At 68.5% G+C, this 15570-nt stretch overlaps 3 protein-coding genes across 5 annotated transcripts in view; 1 reads left to right on the plus strand and 2 right to left on the minus strand.

The window, feature by feature from the left end:
* LOC141972579 (uncharacterized) overlaps positions 1–15570 on the minus strand; it is a 710276-nt gene that overhangs the window by 29630 nt on the left and 665076 nt on the right. The gene's annotated exons all lie outside the window — the stretch shown is intronic.
* On the plus strand, positions 28–4314 carry PPT2 (palmitoyl-protein thioesterase 2). Of its 3 annotated transcripts, none has more exons than XM_074930544.1 (9): positions 28–302; positions 936–1121; positions 1491–1644; positions 2065–2160; positions 2583–2690; positions 3003–3086; positions 3799–3883; positions 4006–4060; positions 4152–4314. In XM_074930544.1, the coding sequence occupies exons 1-9, from the start codon at positions 78–80 to the stop codon at positions 4293–4295; spliced, it is 1137 nt and encodes a 378-aa protein (XP_074786645.1). In that variant the 5' UTR covers positions 28–77; the 3' UTR covers positions 4296–4314. The 3 variants fall into 3 exon arrangements, with proteins under 3 accessions (XP_074786645.1, XP_074786643.1, XP_074786646.1); XM_074930542.1 differs by having other exon boundaries at positions 78–302; positions 3751–3883; XM_074930545.1 differs by lacking the exon at positions 28–302 and adding an exon at positions 319–401 and having other exon boundaries at positions 3751–3883.
* EHMT2 (euchromatic histone lysine methyltransferase 2) lies at positions 5467–14629 on the minus strand. The gene is made up of 18 exons (XM_074930627.1): positions 14466–14629; positions 13514–13755; positions 12923–13105; positions 12309–12391; positions 11956–12062; positions 11751–11787; positions 11354–11475; positions 11155–11256; positions 10968–11072; positions 10363–10517; positions 9694–9861; positions 8943–9087; positions 8216–8293; positions 7692–7807; positions 7165–7251; positions 6612–6690; positions 6342–6517; positions 5467–5796 (listed from the first exon to the last, which is right to left on the minus strand). The coding sequence occupies exons 1-18, from the start codon at positions 14568–14570 to the stop codon at positions 5643–5645; spliced, it is 2244 nt and encodes a 747-aa protein (XP_074786728.1). The 5' UTR covers positions 14571–14629; the 3' UTR covers positions 5467–5642.

Genomic DNA, 15570 nt, shown 5'->3' on the forward strand with positions numbered 1-15570 from the left:
CCCCCGGGTGGGCCCGGCCCCCTCAGCCCCCCCCCAGCCCCGGGGTCCCCCCCGTGGGGGTTAATGACACCTCGCTAATGAGTGTCCCGCGCGGGGTGCCCCCCCCCAGCACCCCCAAACCCGGAGGGGACCCGGGCGGGCGGGGGGGGTGTGTGGTGTGTGTTTGTCCCCATGCCCCGGGCCTGGGGGGGGGGATCCCGGGTGTCCCGAGAGCACCCGGGCGTGCGGGGGTGCCCCCCCCCGCTTTCCCTCTCGAGGGCCCGGCGGACGCTCCCTGTTTGCTCAGCACACACTGGCCGCAGGTGGGGTGGAGCCGGTCCCCGCGGGGGGGGCCCGGGGGGGGGGGGGACACCGGGGGAGGGTCCGGCAGCCCCGACGCCTCCGTCCTCGGCGGCAGCGAGGTGCATGGGGGCCGCCGGGACACGCGTGGCCCCCCCGGGGAACCCCCCCGGGACACCGGGGTGCAGCGGACTGTGACGAGGCCGCGGGGGGAGCCCCCGCGTGTCGTGTGTCGTCTCCCCCCGCCGGGTGTCCCCTGGGAGCCCCCGTGGGAGCGGGGGGGGGACGCGCACGGCCGGGTCGCGTGTGTGTGTGTGTGTGTCCCCGCAGTGGCCCCGGGGCTTGACCAAGGGGACCCCCCCTCTCCGCCCCAGCCCCCCGGGTGACCGGGGGGGGGTGTGTTGGGGGTGTGGGGGGGGTCCGGAGCCTGGGTGGCCGGTGGGGGATGGGGGGGGGGTGTGTGGGGGGGGGTGTGGGGCCGCGCGCGCCGGAACTGACGTGCAGGAGGGGGAGGGGAGCCGGGAGGTAAACAGGGAGAGGGGCGGGGGGGGGGTGCGCCCCGGGGGGGGGGCAGCGCCTGGCTCCCCCCCGGGGGGGGGGTGTGGGGCCGCTTGGGTCCCCATCTAACCCCCCCACCACCACCCCCACCCCCCCAGATGCCCCCTGCGTGGCGCGGCACAAGGCGCGGGGGGGGGGCCGTGGCCCTGGCCTTCCTCCCCCCCCTCCTCCTCCTCGTCCTCCTCCTGGCGGCCCCGGGGGGCTCCTACCGCCCCGTCGTCATCGTCCACGGCCTCTTCGACAGCCCCAGCGACTTCCGACACCTCCGCGCCTTCATCAATGAGGTCAGGCAGGCCGGGGGGCACCCTGCACCCCCCGGGCCCCCCCCGAGACACCCGGGTCCCCCCCCGGACACTCGGGTCCCCCCCATGACTCCAGCCGGGCACCGGGGGTCCCCCCTTCATCCCACCCGCGTTCCTGGGTCCCCCCGTGTCACACTGGAGGCGGGGAGGCTGCGTGTGTGTGTCCCCCTCATGACCCCATGCCTGGGCCTCCCTCCGAACCCCCCCCCCGAACCCCTCGTTCCCCAGCGTGACCGCACCCGCAATCCCGACCGCCCCCCCCCGTCCCATCTTCATCCCACACGAGTTCCCCCCGTCCATGTCCCCCCGTGACGCCTGACACCCCCCCCCCTCGTGTGTGTCCCCCCCCAGAGCCACCCGGGGACGGAGGTGACGGTCCTGGACCTCTTCGACCGGGGGGCGTCCCTGCGGCCGCTGTGGGTGCAGGTCGAGGGGTTCCGCCGCGCCCTCGCCCCCATCATGGCCAACGCCGCCGACGGCGTCCACCTGCTGGGATACAGCCAGGGTGCGTGGGGGGGGGCCGGGGGGGTGCCCCGGACACCTGGGGCCACGGGTGGGGGCACTCGGGTCCATTGCGGGGGGCCCTTGGGTCCGTCGGGGGGTGCCCCGGACACCTGGGACCATGGGTGGGGGGTACCGGGTCTTTGGGTGGGGTGTCCCAGACACCCAGGTCCATTGGTGAGGGGGCCCTGGGTCCGTGGGGGGGAGCACCCACACGCCTAGGTCCCTGAGGGGGGGGTTACCCCACATCCCTGGGCGTGTGTGGGGGGCTCCTGCATGCCCTGGGTACCCCAGTTTGGGGGAAGGGGGGCGCCTGGACACCCAGGTCCCTGGAATGGGGGTGATGCCCCAGACGTTGCGGTCTGTGGGTGGGGGTCCTGCAGTTGCCTGGGGTCCCCCTGCTGACACCCCCACCCCCCCACAGGGGGTCTCATCTGCCGCGCGCTGCTGGCCACGATGCCCGACCACAACGTCCGCAGCTTCATCTCGCTGGCGGCCCCCCAGATGGGCCAGTATGGGGGTGAGGGGCTGGGGGATCGCTGTGGGGATCGGGGGGCTTTTGTGGGGGCTGGGGGGCGGTTCTGGGAGTCCCCCGGGTGGGTTTCTGTGGGCTGTTAGGGAGGTTCAGAGGGAGTTGAGAAGGCTTGGGGGGGGTCTTTGGGGAGATTTGGGGGGGCCCTGAGTGCTTGGGGTAGTTTTTGGAGGGTTCCTGGGGGTGGCCGAGGAGCTTGGGGCGGGTTCGGGGGGGTCCCTGGCTGGGTTTGGGGGGTGTCAGGGTGTCCCCGAGTGGCTCCGGAGTGTCTGGGTGGGTTTGGGGGGTTTCAGGGGATCCCTGGGTGTTTTGGGGCACCCCTGGCTGTCTCAGGGTACCCCCGGGCGGGTTTGGGGGATGTGGGGCCGTCCCTGACTGGTTTTGGGGTGCCCCTGGGTGTGGGGGCGCAGACACCGACTACCTGAAGTGGCTCTTCCCCCGGCACATGAAGTCCAACCTCTACCGGCTCTGCTACACCCCCCTGGGCCAGGGGGTCTCCATCTGCAACTACTGGAACGGTCTGGGACCCCCAAAACCCCTCTGGGACCCCAAAACTCTCCCCAGGGGACCCCAACCCCTCCGGGAACCCCAAACCTCCTCCCGGGAGGACCCCAAAACCCTGCTGGGACCCCCAAATCCCCCTGAGACCCGACATATCCACGGGGACCCCAAAACCCACCATGGGGGGACCCCACCTGCCCCAAGGGGACAAATCCCCCTCCCCAACCCCCTGCAGAGCCCCGGGGGTGGTGTTGGGGGGGGGGGGGGGGGGGGGTGACCCGGGGGGGTGACCCGGGGACTGACCCACCCTGGACGTGGGGTCCCCCCAGACCCCCACCACCGCGAGCTCTACCTGAACAGCAGCGACTTCCTCGCCCTCCTCAACGACGAGCGGCTGCACCCCAACGCCTCCGGTGAGCCCCTATAGAGGCCCCTATAGGCACCCCCAGAGGGGTCTCCCATGGTGGGGGCTCCCGCAGGAGTCCCTATAGAAACCCCTATAGCCCCACGGGGACCCTTGCGGCGACGTGTAACCTCATGAAGGTCTCTCTGGGGACTCCGTAGCCCCTGTACGGGCACCTATAGATGCGTGAGGGGTGCTCCCGTAGCCCCCTACGCCTATAGATGTATGAGCTCCTATGGGTATTTATTGACTCGTACAGGTGCTCTCGTGCGCATCTATAGGTGCACGTAGAGCTCCACGTCGATGATCCTATAGATACCCCTGTATATAGTCGCGTTGTTCCCTATAGATCTTACAGCGCCCCGTCGCTACCGGTGTAGGCATCCTTACAGATGTTGGTGTGGCCCCATGCGTATATACACCTATAGATACCTTTATAGTTGTTCTTGTGAGTCACGCGGGTGCTCCTAGACCTGTCCTTATAGATCTCCATATACCTCCTTATAGACCTCCATGTACCCCCCCATACACCCCTCTATAGGCGACTTTATTTGCGCGGAAAAGCCACGCCGGTGCCCGTAACGCACGGAGGAACCCTGGGGCGCCTATAGCCAACCCATAGACACGGGGGCCAGCAGCACGGCCCTATGGCACACCCCCCCCCTCCCCTATAGACCCCTATAGGGTCCCGGCAGCCCCGGCTAACCCCTCGCTCACCGCAGACTGGAAGCAGAACCTGCTGCGCATCCAGAGCCTGGTGCTGATCGGGGGCCCCGACGACGGCGTCATCACGCCCTGGCAGTCCAGGTGGGCCCCGGGGGGGGGGTGTGGGGGGGTGTGGGGGGGCCTGGACCCCCGGGGTTGCCCCCCTCATCCCTCCTCCGCACCCCTGGGCCCCTCCCTGACCCCCCATTTTCCCCCCTCCAAAGCCTTTTCGGTTTTTATGACGCCAACGAGACGGTGCGGGAGATGCGCGCGCAGGCGGTGAGTGAGGGGACGCCCCCCCCCCCCCCCCCCGGGGGATTTGGGGGTTCCTGGACCCCTGTGACCCCCCCCGCTACCCCCCCCCCCCCAGGTTTACCTGCAGGACACGTTCGGGCTGAAGACGCTGGAGGCGCGGGGGGCGCTGGGGGGGTGCGCGGTGCCGGGGGTGGGACACACGGCCTGGCACTCCCACCGCCCCGTCTACGAGCGCTGCATCCGGCCCTGGCTCACGTAGCCGGGGGGGCCGGGATGGGGCTGGGGGGCTCTGTAGGGGTCAGGGGTGGGCTTATGGGGCTGTATGGGGTGACTATGGGGCTCTATAGGGGTCAGGTGTGGGGTTATGGGCTGTATAGGATTCTATGGGGGGCTGGGGGGCTCTATAGGGGTTGCTGGGGGTGTATGGGGCTCTGTAGGGGCCAGGGGTGGGGGTATGGGGTGTATGGGGGGGCTGGGGGGCTCTATAGGGGTCAGGGGTGGGGTTATGGGCTGTATAGGGTCCTATGGGGTGTATGGGGGAGCTCTATAGGGGGCTGTGGGGCTCTATAGGGGTCGAGGGGGGTGTATGGGGCTCTGTAGGGGCCAGGGGTGGGGTGATGGGGCTGTATAGGGTCCTATGGGGGGGCTGTGGGGCTCTATAGGGTCAGGAGGGGTTATAGGGCACTGTAGGGGCCAGGGGTGGGGGTATGGGGGGGGGGCTGTGGGGCTCTGTAGGGGTCAGGGGTGGGGTGGTGCTGCCCTATAGGGGTTCCAGGGTCTGGGAGAGGGTTATGGGGGTGTATAGGGGGGCCTGGGGGGTGTGCGGGGCCGGGGGGGCCTGGGGGAGGAATGGGGCTGTAAGGGTCTATAGGGGGGGCTGTGGGGCCCCGTCAGGGATGGGGTGAAGCTGTGGTGCTCTATGGGGGGGTCCTGTGGGGCCCTATAGGGTGTGGGAGGGGCCCTGGGTCCATACAGGGGGGGCTATAGGGCTCAGGGGGGGCTGTGGGGCTCTATAGGGATCGGGGGGGGGTGCCGAGCTCATACATGGGGCCTCCGGGGGGGGGGCTGTGGGTCAGTATTAGGGCTGGGGGCGGCCCTCGCTGTGGGGTTCCCCCCCCCCACTAACCCCCTCTCTGCCTCCCCCCCCTCCCCTCCCGCCAGACTCAGGGACTCGGGGCACCCCCGCCCCACGGCGCATTGAGGGGGGGGTAAGGGGGGGCCCCCAGACTGGCCCGGGGGGGCCACAGCCAATAAAGCACTTCCACTCCCCCCCCCAACATGAGCCTCTGCTGCCTCTGGGGACCCCGGACATCACCACGGGGGGGGGGGGGGGGGGCTCTGCCCCCTGTCACCCCACGGCCCCCCGTGACCCAGTGTCCCCCCAAGCCCCCCCCCTATGTGTATGTCCCCCCCCCCGCCGCGTCTCAGGCTCAGCTCTGGCTCTTTATTGGTTTCACTCAACTGGACGGTGTGAACAAAATGGGGGGGGCACGGGGGGGGGGAGCACAGGGACACGGGGGGGGACACAGGACTGGGGGGGGGTTGTGCTCGGAGAGGGGACAACAGCTCGGGGGGGGTGACAGGGGCGGGAGGGGTTGGAGGGTTGTCAGGGAGGGGGCAGGGCCAGGAGGGGGGGCAGCAGCTCGGGGGGGTCCCCGCGGCCCCCCCCGGCCTCGGCCGAGTGTTTGCACTTCTCGGAGCCGCACTGGCAGGGGAAGTATTTGCTCTTGATGTCCCAGAACCGGTCCCCGTAATCGAACCTGGGGCGGGGGGGGGGAATCTGTCACCCCACGGCCCCCCCCAACCGCACTCCCACCCCCCACGGCTGCCCCCAGACCCCACAGGTCCCCCGCAGCGACCCCCAGCTGCCCCCCAGGCCCTTCCTCCCCCCCATGTCCCCAGTCTGCCCACTCAAGCCCCCGACCCCCCCATCCTGTGTCACCCCCCACCCCTCCCAAACCTGCTTTATCTGCCCCCCGGCCCCCCCTTCGCCCCCATATCCCTCCCCAATCCCATTTATCAGCCCCCCATATGCCCCCGGATCTGCCCCCAGGCCCCCAAATCCCCCCCATATCCAACCCCACCCCCTGTAATCCCCCCCACACTCCTCCCCATGCCTTTTATTCCCCCCACCCCCCTCCCAATCCCATTTATCTGCCCCCAGGCCCCCCCCTTATCCCCCACACCCCTCCCATCTGCCCCCAGCCTCCCCCTATCTCCCCCCCCAACCCACCACATCCCCCCCACACCCCTCCCCAGCCGCCTTAACTCCCCCCCCGGCCCCCATCTCCGCCCCCCCGCGCACCCCAGCTCCTCGCCGGGGCGGATGGCGCGGCTGCTGAAGAAGGCGATGCGGGGGAAGCGCAGGTCCTGGTGCAGCATGAACACCCGCACCGGGATGATGTTGGGGTCGCAGAGGTGGTTGATGAACCGGCTGACGTTGCCGTAGTACCGGGCGTCGATGCAGTACACCTCCCCGTCCTGCCGCCACGACAAGGGGCCCCCCCCCCGGCGCGGGTGGGTGCCTGGGGGTCCCCACGCGTCCCCCCTCCCACCCCACCCGCCCCCTCCCCACCTTGTTGTCCAGGTCGAAGAGGTACGAGTCGTCCTCCCGCACGTCGGCCTCCGCGTCCGAGATCAGCTCCCCCACGTACCTGGGGGGGGCACGAGGGGGGGTGAGGACCCCACGGGGACCTCCGAATCTACCAGGAACCCCCCCTGGTCCCCTCTGACCCCCGAGATCCGCCAGAACCCGGGACACCCCCCCCAAACCCTAAGGACCCCCTGCTCCAAAGAGCCTGGAGATCCCCCAAATCAGGAGTGAGCCCCCCCCCCCCAACTCCCCAACCCCCCCCCCCCGTCTCTCACGACAACCCCTGAAACCCAGGGGACCCCCCCCAAGTCTCTCCCAGCCCCCAGGAATCCCCAAACACCCAGAAATCCCCCCCAAACCAGCGGTGAGACCCCCCCCCAGCCGCCCCAAAACCCGAGATGACCCAAACCAGGGATGAGACCCCCCCGAAGCTCACAGGAGCCCCCCCAAGTCTCCTCCAGCCCCCAGGGACCCCCCCAAAGGACAGAGGGGTGCAGCCACAGCCCCCTCCCCTCTTTTGGGGACCCCCCCTTACTCGCAGATGAAGGTGCCGGGGGGGATGGCTTGCAGCGCCCGCACCCCCCACCCCATCTTCGCCGTCCGGTAGAGCTGGAGCCGAACCCTGGCAAAGGGGGGGGGGGCAGCAGTTGGGGGGTGCAGGGGGGGGTTCACCCCTGGTTTGGGGGAGTCTGGAGGGGCCCAAAGGTTTTGGGGGAATGGGTGGGGGGTGTGCAGTGGGGGGGGTTTGGGGCACTGAGGGGGTTTAGGACACAGATGGGGGGGGCTTGGGGGGGGGGTGTGGCCAGGGACAGGCGAGTTTTGGGGTCAAAGAAAAGAATTTCAGGGTCAAAAGGATTTTGGGATGGGGGAAGGGGGTTCAGGGTACAGTCAGGTTTTGGGGCGCAGGTTTTGGGCACAGACGGGGGGGCTTTAGGGCACAACCAGGGGGGTTGGGGGCACAGAGAGGTTTCGGGGGGGGTCTGAGGGCGCAGGGACTTTTCGGGGGGGGGGGGGTTCGGGGTGCAGGATTTTGGCGGGGGCGGGGGGGGTGTTGGGGCGCACTTGATGCCGCTCTGCACCACCCGGTTCTTGCAGCTGCGCCAGCACGTGCAGGCCTGGTTGCACTCGAAGATCAGGGGGGGCTCGATCTTGTTGAACTCCTGCAGCAGCCGCCCGTCCTGGGGGAGGGGGGGTCACGGCGGCGGGGGGGTCACTAGGGACCCCCCCCCAACACCGCGGGGGGCCCAGACAGAGGCTCCCGGGGTCACCGCAGCAGCTTCAAGGGGCTTTCTGGGGTGCAGTGGTAGTTTTAAGGGTCCCTCCGCGCAACCCAGAGGTGGTTTCAAGGCCCTACTGGGTGTAATGATAGTTTTAAGGCCCCCCCCCCCCCCGACGGAGGAGCAGTTTCAAGGGGCTCCCCGCAAAGCTACGGGGATCGCAAGCGGGGTCCCCGAAAACGTAATGGCAGTTTTGAGGCGCTCTGATGCCACAATAAGGGTTTCGGGGTGCCCCCCGCCCCGAGCTGTAATGGTGGTTTCAAGGCCCCTCTCCCTGGACACGGTGGGAGTTTCAGGGCCCCCCCTCACCTTATCGTACCAGCAGCGGATGCTGAGCTGCCCACAGAGGCAGTTGCTGGAGGAACAATCGTCCTGGCACGTGCAGTGCTGGGGAGGGGGCCGGGGGGGGGAGGGTGTCAGGGGCACCCCAAAACCCCCAGGGCCCACACTGCGCCCCCTCCCCATCCCTTCAGACCCTTGGCGGGGGGCTCGCACGCCCCCAAGTCATTTCACACCCCAAAACGTTTCTTCCCCCCACCCCAAGCGGTGAGTTTCGCCCCAAAACCAGTTTTGAGCCCCCCCAAGTGGCTTTTTCGCCCCCCAAAAGCAGCGTTTTTCCCCCCAAAACCCGCAGTTTTCTCCCCCTGTCACCCCCAGAGGTTTTTCCTCCCCCCAGCAGCAGTTTTGCCCCACAACCCAGTTTTCCTCCCCAAGCGCAGGTTTCCCTCCCAAAAGCAGCACTTTTCACCCCAAAAGCAGCACTTTTCACCCCAAAAGCAGCACTTTTCACCCCAAAAGCAGCACTTTTCACCCCAAAAGCAGCAGTTTCCCACCACGTCTCCCCCTCAGGGCGAGGTGTCCCCCCCGGTAGGAACTTTTCCCCCCAAACCCTCCACGTTTTCACCCCAACAGCCCTTCCCTGCCCCCCAAAAGCAGCGTTTCCCAACCCCAAGGCAGCAGTTCTGCCCCCCCGGGCCCCCCAGGATGCCCCAGGGCCCCCCCCAGGACCCCCCCCAGCCCGCCCGGGCCCCCCCACCTGCAGGTGGGTGATGTTGTGGTCGATGTTCATGGTGGAGGTCTCACAGTTCTCGGCGATGTACTTGTAGTCGTCGGGGCACGGCTCCTCGTCCACCCCGTTGACGCAGGGGATGGGCACGTTCTCGTAGCCCCTCGCCACATCCCTGGGGGGGGGCGGGGGGCAAATGGGGAGGCTGGGGGGCACCCCGAAACACCCCAGCACCCCCAAACCCCCTCCAGCACCCCCAAACCCTGCCAGGAGCCCCCAAATCCCTGCAAGATCCCCCGATCAGTGCTCAGCGCACGGTGGGACCCTCAGGAACCCCAAAATCCCTTTAGGACCCTCCAACCCCCCCCAGGGACACCAAAATCCCTTCAGGGACCCCAAAACCCTCCCAGGGATCCCTGAAATCCCTTCAGGGTCCCCCAAAAGTCCCCAGGGACCTCAAGATCTCTTCAGGGACCCCTAAACCCCCCCAAGAACCACCCAAATCCTTTCAGGAACCCCAAAACCCCCCCAAGGACCCTAAAATCCCTCCAGGGACCCCTAAACCCCCTCCCAAAAAAACCCAAATCCCTTCAGGAACCCCAAAACGCCCAGGGACCCTGAAAATTCCCCCCCAGGGACCCCTAAACCCCACCCCAAGGACCTCCAAAACCCACAGGGACCCCCCCCCCCTTCCTGAAATCCCTTTGGGAACCTCCAACCCCCCCCAGGGACCCCTGAAATCCCCCGTAGGTACGCCCAAACCCCCCCGGCCCCCCCGTACCGGCTGATGATGCGCTCGGTGTGGAGGGGGCGCCCCGCAGCCCCCTGCCGCAGCTTGCGGTTGAGCTGCAGGGCCACCCACACCTCCGAGTGCTCCAGGGTCAGGTCCAGGGGCGAGTCCCCCTCCTTGTTCCGCACCTCGGGGTCCGCCCCGCGCGACAGGAACAGGCTGCGGTGCCGGGACGGGGTCACCCCAAAAAACAGAGACCCCCACGCCCAGGCAAGCAGGTCCTCCACCGCCAGCATCCAGGTACCCCTGATCCCCCCATGAACCCCCCGATAGACCCCCTGATCCCCCCATGGACCCCCCGCCCCTTCTATAGACACCCCGATCCCCCCACAGACCCCCTGATCCCCACCATAGACCTCACAATCCCCCATTACCCCCTGACCCCCCCATAGACCCCCCGATCCCCCCATGGACCCCTCGAATCCCCCATAGACCCCCGATCCCCTATAGAGCCCCCAATTACCCCCACAGACCCTCCAATCCCCCCCATGGACCCCCCGATCGCCCCCCCCCCCCCCATGGACCCCCAATCCCACCACAGGCCCCCCGATTCCCCCACGGACCCCCTAATCCCACCACAGGCCCCCCATTCCCCCCCCATGGACCCCCTGCTCCTCCTACAAACCCCCCCAATCCCCCCCGGACCCCCAGCCCCCCTACATGACGCAGTCGTGGTAGCTCTCGCGGGCGGCGATGTGCAGGGGGGTGTCCCCGTGGAAGTTGACGGCGTGCAGGTCGCACTGGGCGTTCAGCAGCACCTCGGCGATCTCGGCGCTGCCCGTGAAGGAGGCCCAGTGCAGGCAGATGTTCTCCTCCTGCCCGGGGAGGGCACCGCCCGTCAGGAGACGGACACCCCCCCACACCTCCCCAGGGCGAAACCTGCCCCCCTGGGGCAAAACCTACCTCCAGGAGGGGTAAAAACCACCTCCTGGGAGGCAAAAACCCCTTTGGGGGGACAAAACCATCGCCAAGGGACAAAACCCATCCTCTGGGGGGGGCAAAAACACCTCTGAGGGGAAAAAAAACATCTCTGAGAGGAAAAAAAATTGTCCCAGGACAAAGGAATTAGCCAGGAGAGCCTAGAAACTGCCTTTGGTAGGTATGGGGGGAGCTTGAAACTGCCCCAAAGAGAATAGGGGAGTCTTGAAACCACGCTAGAAGAGACGAAAAGGTCTTGAAACTGCCCTCAGGGGGCCTGGGGGTCCCCAAAACCGCTCTCAGGGGCCTGGGGGTTCCCCATGGAGGGGGGACACACACGCACTCACGTTGTCGGTGAGGGTGACGTCGGCGCCGCGCGTCAGCAGCCGCCGAATGACCTCGATGTGCTTGTGCTCGGCCGCCCAGATGATGGGGGTCCAACCCCCGTTGTCCTGGGGGCAGAGGCGGGGGGGGGGGTCTCAACGCTGCCCGATGCCGGGGTCCCCCCCGTGCCCCCCTCCCCAGGGGTCTCACCTGGGCGTTGACGTCCACCTGCCCGGTGGAGAGCAGCAGGTCGACCATCTCCAAGTTGCCGTTCTTGGCGGCGTGGTGGAGGCAGGTGGAGCCGTCCTCCTCCTGGGGGGGGGGGGACACGAGAGGCCGCCGCGGCGGCGTCAGCGAGGGGGGGGCACGATGACGTCATGGGGGGGGGGGGCGTGACGTCAGCGCCCACCTTGCTGTAGACGCAGCCCCCGCGCCGCACCATGTACCGCGCCGCCTCCACGTGGTTGTTGGCCACGGCCTCCATCAGCGGCGTCCGGCGCAGCTTGTCCGTCGCGTTGATGTTGGCGCCGCCTTGTGGGAAGGGGAAAAAGGGGGGGTCAGGGAACCCCCCCCCCCCCAACCCACAGGGAGCCCCCCCCCCCAGACACAGAGAACCTCAGGGAACACCCTGGACCCCCAGGGAACCCCAGAGAGGCCCCATGAAACCCCAGAGAGGCCCCCCCAGCACCCCCAGGGACCCCCCTGAACCCCCCCAGACCCTCAAGGAGCTACAAGAAACCCCAGAGAAGCCCAAGGACCCCCAGGGACCCCCCCAGACCCCCAGGAACCTCCCCAGACCCCCTCACCTCCACCAGAAGGTGCATAGCCCCCCCTCAGGACGCCCTTGACCCCCAGGAACCCTCAAAGCCCCCCCACAGTGCCCCAGGGATCCCCAAAACCCCCTCAGGAATCTCCTGGGGTGTCCTGGAGCCCAAATGCCCCCCAAGATCCACCTGGGCCACCCTGGAGCCCCCCCCACCCCCACCCCAAAATGCCCCGGGACCCCCAAACCTGCAGCAGGAGGTGGCAGATTTCGAGGTACCCCTTCTGCGCTGCCGCGTGCAGGGGGGTGCGCTTGCTCTGGGCGTCGCTTTGGAAGTTGGGGTCCAGGTTGTCCACTGGGCGGGGGGGTGGGAAGGAGCAGATAGGGGGGTGAGGATGCCCCAAGGAGAGTTGGGGACCCCCCCCCAGCAGCAGTGGGGCAGCCCAATGCTCCTGAGGACACCCCAAAGCCCTCCCAGTACCCCCACTCCCTCAGGGACATTTGGGGGCTCCAGGGCACCCCCAGCACCCCCAAACCCTTCCAGGGGGCTCCAGGGACCCCCCCCAAGCCCCCCCTCAGGACCCCCCGGCCCCCCACTCACGCAGCATGAGCACGACCTTCTGCAGCTCCCCTTGCTTGACCGAGACGTAGAGCTGCCGGGGGTGGAACCGCAGCTTCTTCCGCCTGTGGGGGGAACTGGGGGTACTGGGAGGCTGAGGGACCTGATACTGGGGATGCTGGAAGCACTAGGAAGCTAGGGGACCCGATATTGGGGGGACTGGGAGGCACTGAGAAACTAAGGGACCCGATATTGGGGGCACTGGGAGGCACTCGGACGCTTGGGGACCACATGTTGGGGGTACTGGGAGGCACTGGCAGGCTTCTGTGCCCCATACCGAGAGTACTGGGACAACTGGAAAGCTGATGGACCTGACACTAGGGCTATTAGGAGACACTGGGAAAAACTGGGGGGACCCCAAACTGGGGGTACTGGAAGGATGGGGGGAGCCGGCACTGGGGGACACAACAGAAAGGGAATTTGGGGGGAGGGATCGGGGGCACATGTGGGGCACTTAGGAAGGGTTGGGGGGGCAGGAAAGGTTGGGGGGGCTCGGGGGGGCTCAGGAAGATTTTGGGGGGGAAGGAGGGGCTCAGGAGGGTTTGGGGGGGCGCGGGGGGGGCTCAGGAGGGTTTGGGGGGGGCGGGGGCACCCACCTCTCAGCCTCCTGCCCCACCAGCGCCTTCTCGAGCAGGTCCCGGGCTGGCCCCGGCGCCAGCCCCCGCGCGGAGAGGGCCCCCCCCGAGGGCAGGGCCAGCGCCGGCCCCCCCGAGCTGTCGATGGGCTCAGCCCGGGGGTCCGGGGGGCGCCCGGCCCTCGCCCTGACCCGCATCCGCGCGCTGGGGGGAGCGGGGCGTCAGGGGGTCCGGGGCGCCCCTGGGACCCCCCATCTCCAATCTCATAAACCCACAAACACCCCGAGACCCCCCTGGGGTCCCCATGCAGCCCCCCACAGCCCCCCCAAACTTCTTTAGGCCCCCCCACATCCTTGTGTATCCCCCCTGCACTCTCAACCCCCCAAAAACCTTCTCAAGACCCCCCAAACCTATGTACCCCAAGAGCCCCCCCCAGACCCCTTCATACCCCCCAGAGGCCCCTCAGAACCCCCCTTAAACCCCTCGCCCCCCCCCATGATCCTACACCCCCAAAACTCCCCCAACCTCCTATGCCCCCCCCCAGACACCCCAAACCCTTCTTCCTGCCCTCCCACCCCGGCTGACCCTAAATCCTACAATTCCCCCCCAAACCCCCCCCGCCATGCGCTTACCTGGGTGTGGGGGCGTCGGTGCGGGGGGGGACGCGTCGCCGGGGTTCGGGGGGGCGGCGGGGGCCGGGGGGCCCCCTCGGTGCGGGGCAGCGTCACCTCCTGGGCCTCGGAGGCGTCTTCCCCGCAGTGGGGGCAGAAAATCATCCCGTTGAGCTGCGAGACGCAGCCCCGGTGGAAGCGGTGCCCGATGCGCACGTCGGGGTGGCACTCCAGGAACGTCCCCTGGGGGGGGGGGAAGGGGGGGGCGTCAGGGGGTCCCCAAGGGGTCCTGGGGGTCCCCACGAGGGTCCTAGAGGGGTGCTGAGAGGCCACGGGGCAAGGGGGGGGAGCACGGCAGATCCCAACCCTGATGGGGACGTGGGGATGGCGCTGTGGGAATGTGTGCGGGGGGGGGGGGGGGGGGGGGGGGCAGGGGAGTCTGAGGGTCCCCAAGGGGGCCTGGGGGTCCCCAAGGGGTCGTGGGGGTCCCCAAGAGGCTCCTGAGAGGCTGCGGGGGGGCACAGGGGGTCCCATCGCCAACAGAGACGTGGGGATGGCACTTCAAGAACATTCCTTGCGGTGACAAAAAGGGGCACATGGATCGGGGGGGGGGTCCCAAGGGGTTCAGGGGGTCCCTAAGGGGGTCCCCAAGAGGGTCAGGGCGTCCTCCAAGGGATCACGGGGGCCCCAAGAGGGTCAGAGGGTCCCTAAGGGGGTCCCCCAGTGGTCAGGAGGTCCCCAAGAGGATTGGGGGGGTCCCTACGGGGATCCCCCAGGGGGTCCCCAAGAGGATGAGTAGACCCTAAGTGCCCCCCCCAACCCTCAGCAGCACAGAACAGCCGCAGGCAGGGGAGCAGCGGCGCTGCCCACGACGGGGGGTCCCCGCGGGTGTCCCCTGGCGCTGTGTGACCCCCCCTCGGTCTCGGGGGTCCCCCCCCGTCCCCCCCACTCACGGCGGTGCAGAAGTAGCCGCAGCCGGGGCAGCAGTGGTGCTTGACCATGCGGGCGCGGTGGCTCTCGCACAGCACCATCAGCGGCACCCGGCTGGACGGGCGCATCGTCTCCCGCTTCAGGATGCTGCTGCCGCACCCGCTCAGCTGGGGGGGACACGGGGGGGTCAGCGGGGGGGTGCCCCCGGCCCCCCAACAGGCTGCTGCACCCCCCATTCTGCTGGGGTGACGGGATCCCCCCGCCCACCCCCACAAGGCTTCGGTCCTTCCACGTGCGGCCGTGCCTGAGTGCCCCCCCCCCCGGGCCCACGTGTCCCCCCAACACCCCCATGACCCCCCCAATACCCACGTTCCCCCCCACAATGCCCCCATGTCCCCCCTAATGGCCCTCCAATGCCCCCCCAGTGCTCCCGTGTCCCTCCCAATGCCCACACTCCCCCCCCCAGTGCACAGGTGTCCCCTCAATGGTGCCCCAATTCCCATGTTTGCCCCCAATGCCCCCCCCAATGCCCATGTGTCCCCCCCAGTGCCCACACTCCCCCCCCAGTGCCCCCCCCAATGCCCATGTCCCCCCCGCAGACACCCAGACACCCCATGGCGCTCAGGACCCCCCCCCCATCTTTGTTCTCCATTCCCCCCTGACACTGGAGTCCTCCCGACACCCCTCAACTCCTTCTAGACAGGGATCCCTGAAATGCCTTCAGGGTTCCCTAACCCCCCCCAAAAACCCCAAACCCCTCCAGGGACCCCTAAACCCCCCCAGGGACCCTGAAATCTCTCCAGAGACCCCTAAACGCCCCCCAAAGACCCTGAAATCCCTCCGGGGACCCCTAACCCCCCCCAGGGACCCCTAACCCCTCCCCAGGGACCACTAAATCCCTCCGGGGAACCCTAACCCCCCCCCAGGGACCCCAAAATCGCTCCAGGGACCCCTAACCCCCCTCCAGGGACCCCTAACCCCCCCCAGGGACCACCAAATCCCTCCGGGGAACCCTAAACCACCCCCAGGGACCCCAAAATTCCTCCAGGGACCCCTAAACGCCCCCCCAGGGACCCCTAAACCCCCCCAAAGACCCTGAAATCCCTCCAGGGGCACTTAAACCCCCCC

This window comes from Athene noctua, chromosome 34 (assembly GCF_965140245.1).
Source record: "Athene noctua chromosome 34, bAthNoc1.hap1.1, whole genome shotgun sequence".
In the NCBI taxonomy this organism is placed as follows: domain Eukaryota; kingdom Metazoa; phylum Chordata; class Aves; order Strigiformes; family Strigidae; genus Athene; species Athene noctua.

What these genes read in the sequence shown, in the direction of transcription:
- PPT2 (XM_074930542.1), top strand. Translation starts at nt 78, where the DNA reads ATGAGTGTCCCGCGCGGGGTGCCCCCCCCCAGCACCCCCAAACCCGGA. An exon ending in TCAGCACACACTGGCCGCAG is followed by an intron (nt 303 to 935) that starts GTGGGGTGGAGC and finishes CCACCCCCCCAG; the next exon opens with ATGCCCCCTGCGTGGCGCGG. An exon ending in CCAGATGGGCCAGTATGGGG is followed by an intron (nt 2,161 to 2,582) that starts GTGAGGGGCTGG and finishes GTGGGGGCGCAG; the next exon opens with ACACCGACTACCTGAAGTGG.
- EHMT2 (XM_074930627.1), bottom strand. Translation starts at nt 14,570, where the DNA reads ATGCGCCCGTCCAGCCGGGTGCCGCTGATGGTGCTGTGCGAGAGCCAC. An exon ending in CTATGCACCTTCTGGTGGAG is followed by an intron (nt 11,476 to 11,750) that starts GTGAGGGGGTCT and finishes CCTTCCCACAAG; the next exon opens with GCGGCGCCAACATCAACGCG. An exon ending in ACCGAGCGCATCATCAGCCG is followed by an intron (nt 9,088 to 9,693) that starts GTACGGGGGGGC and finishes GCCCCCCCCCAG; the next exon opens with GGATGTGGCGAGGGGCTACG.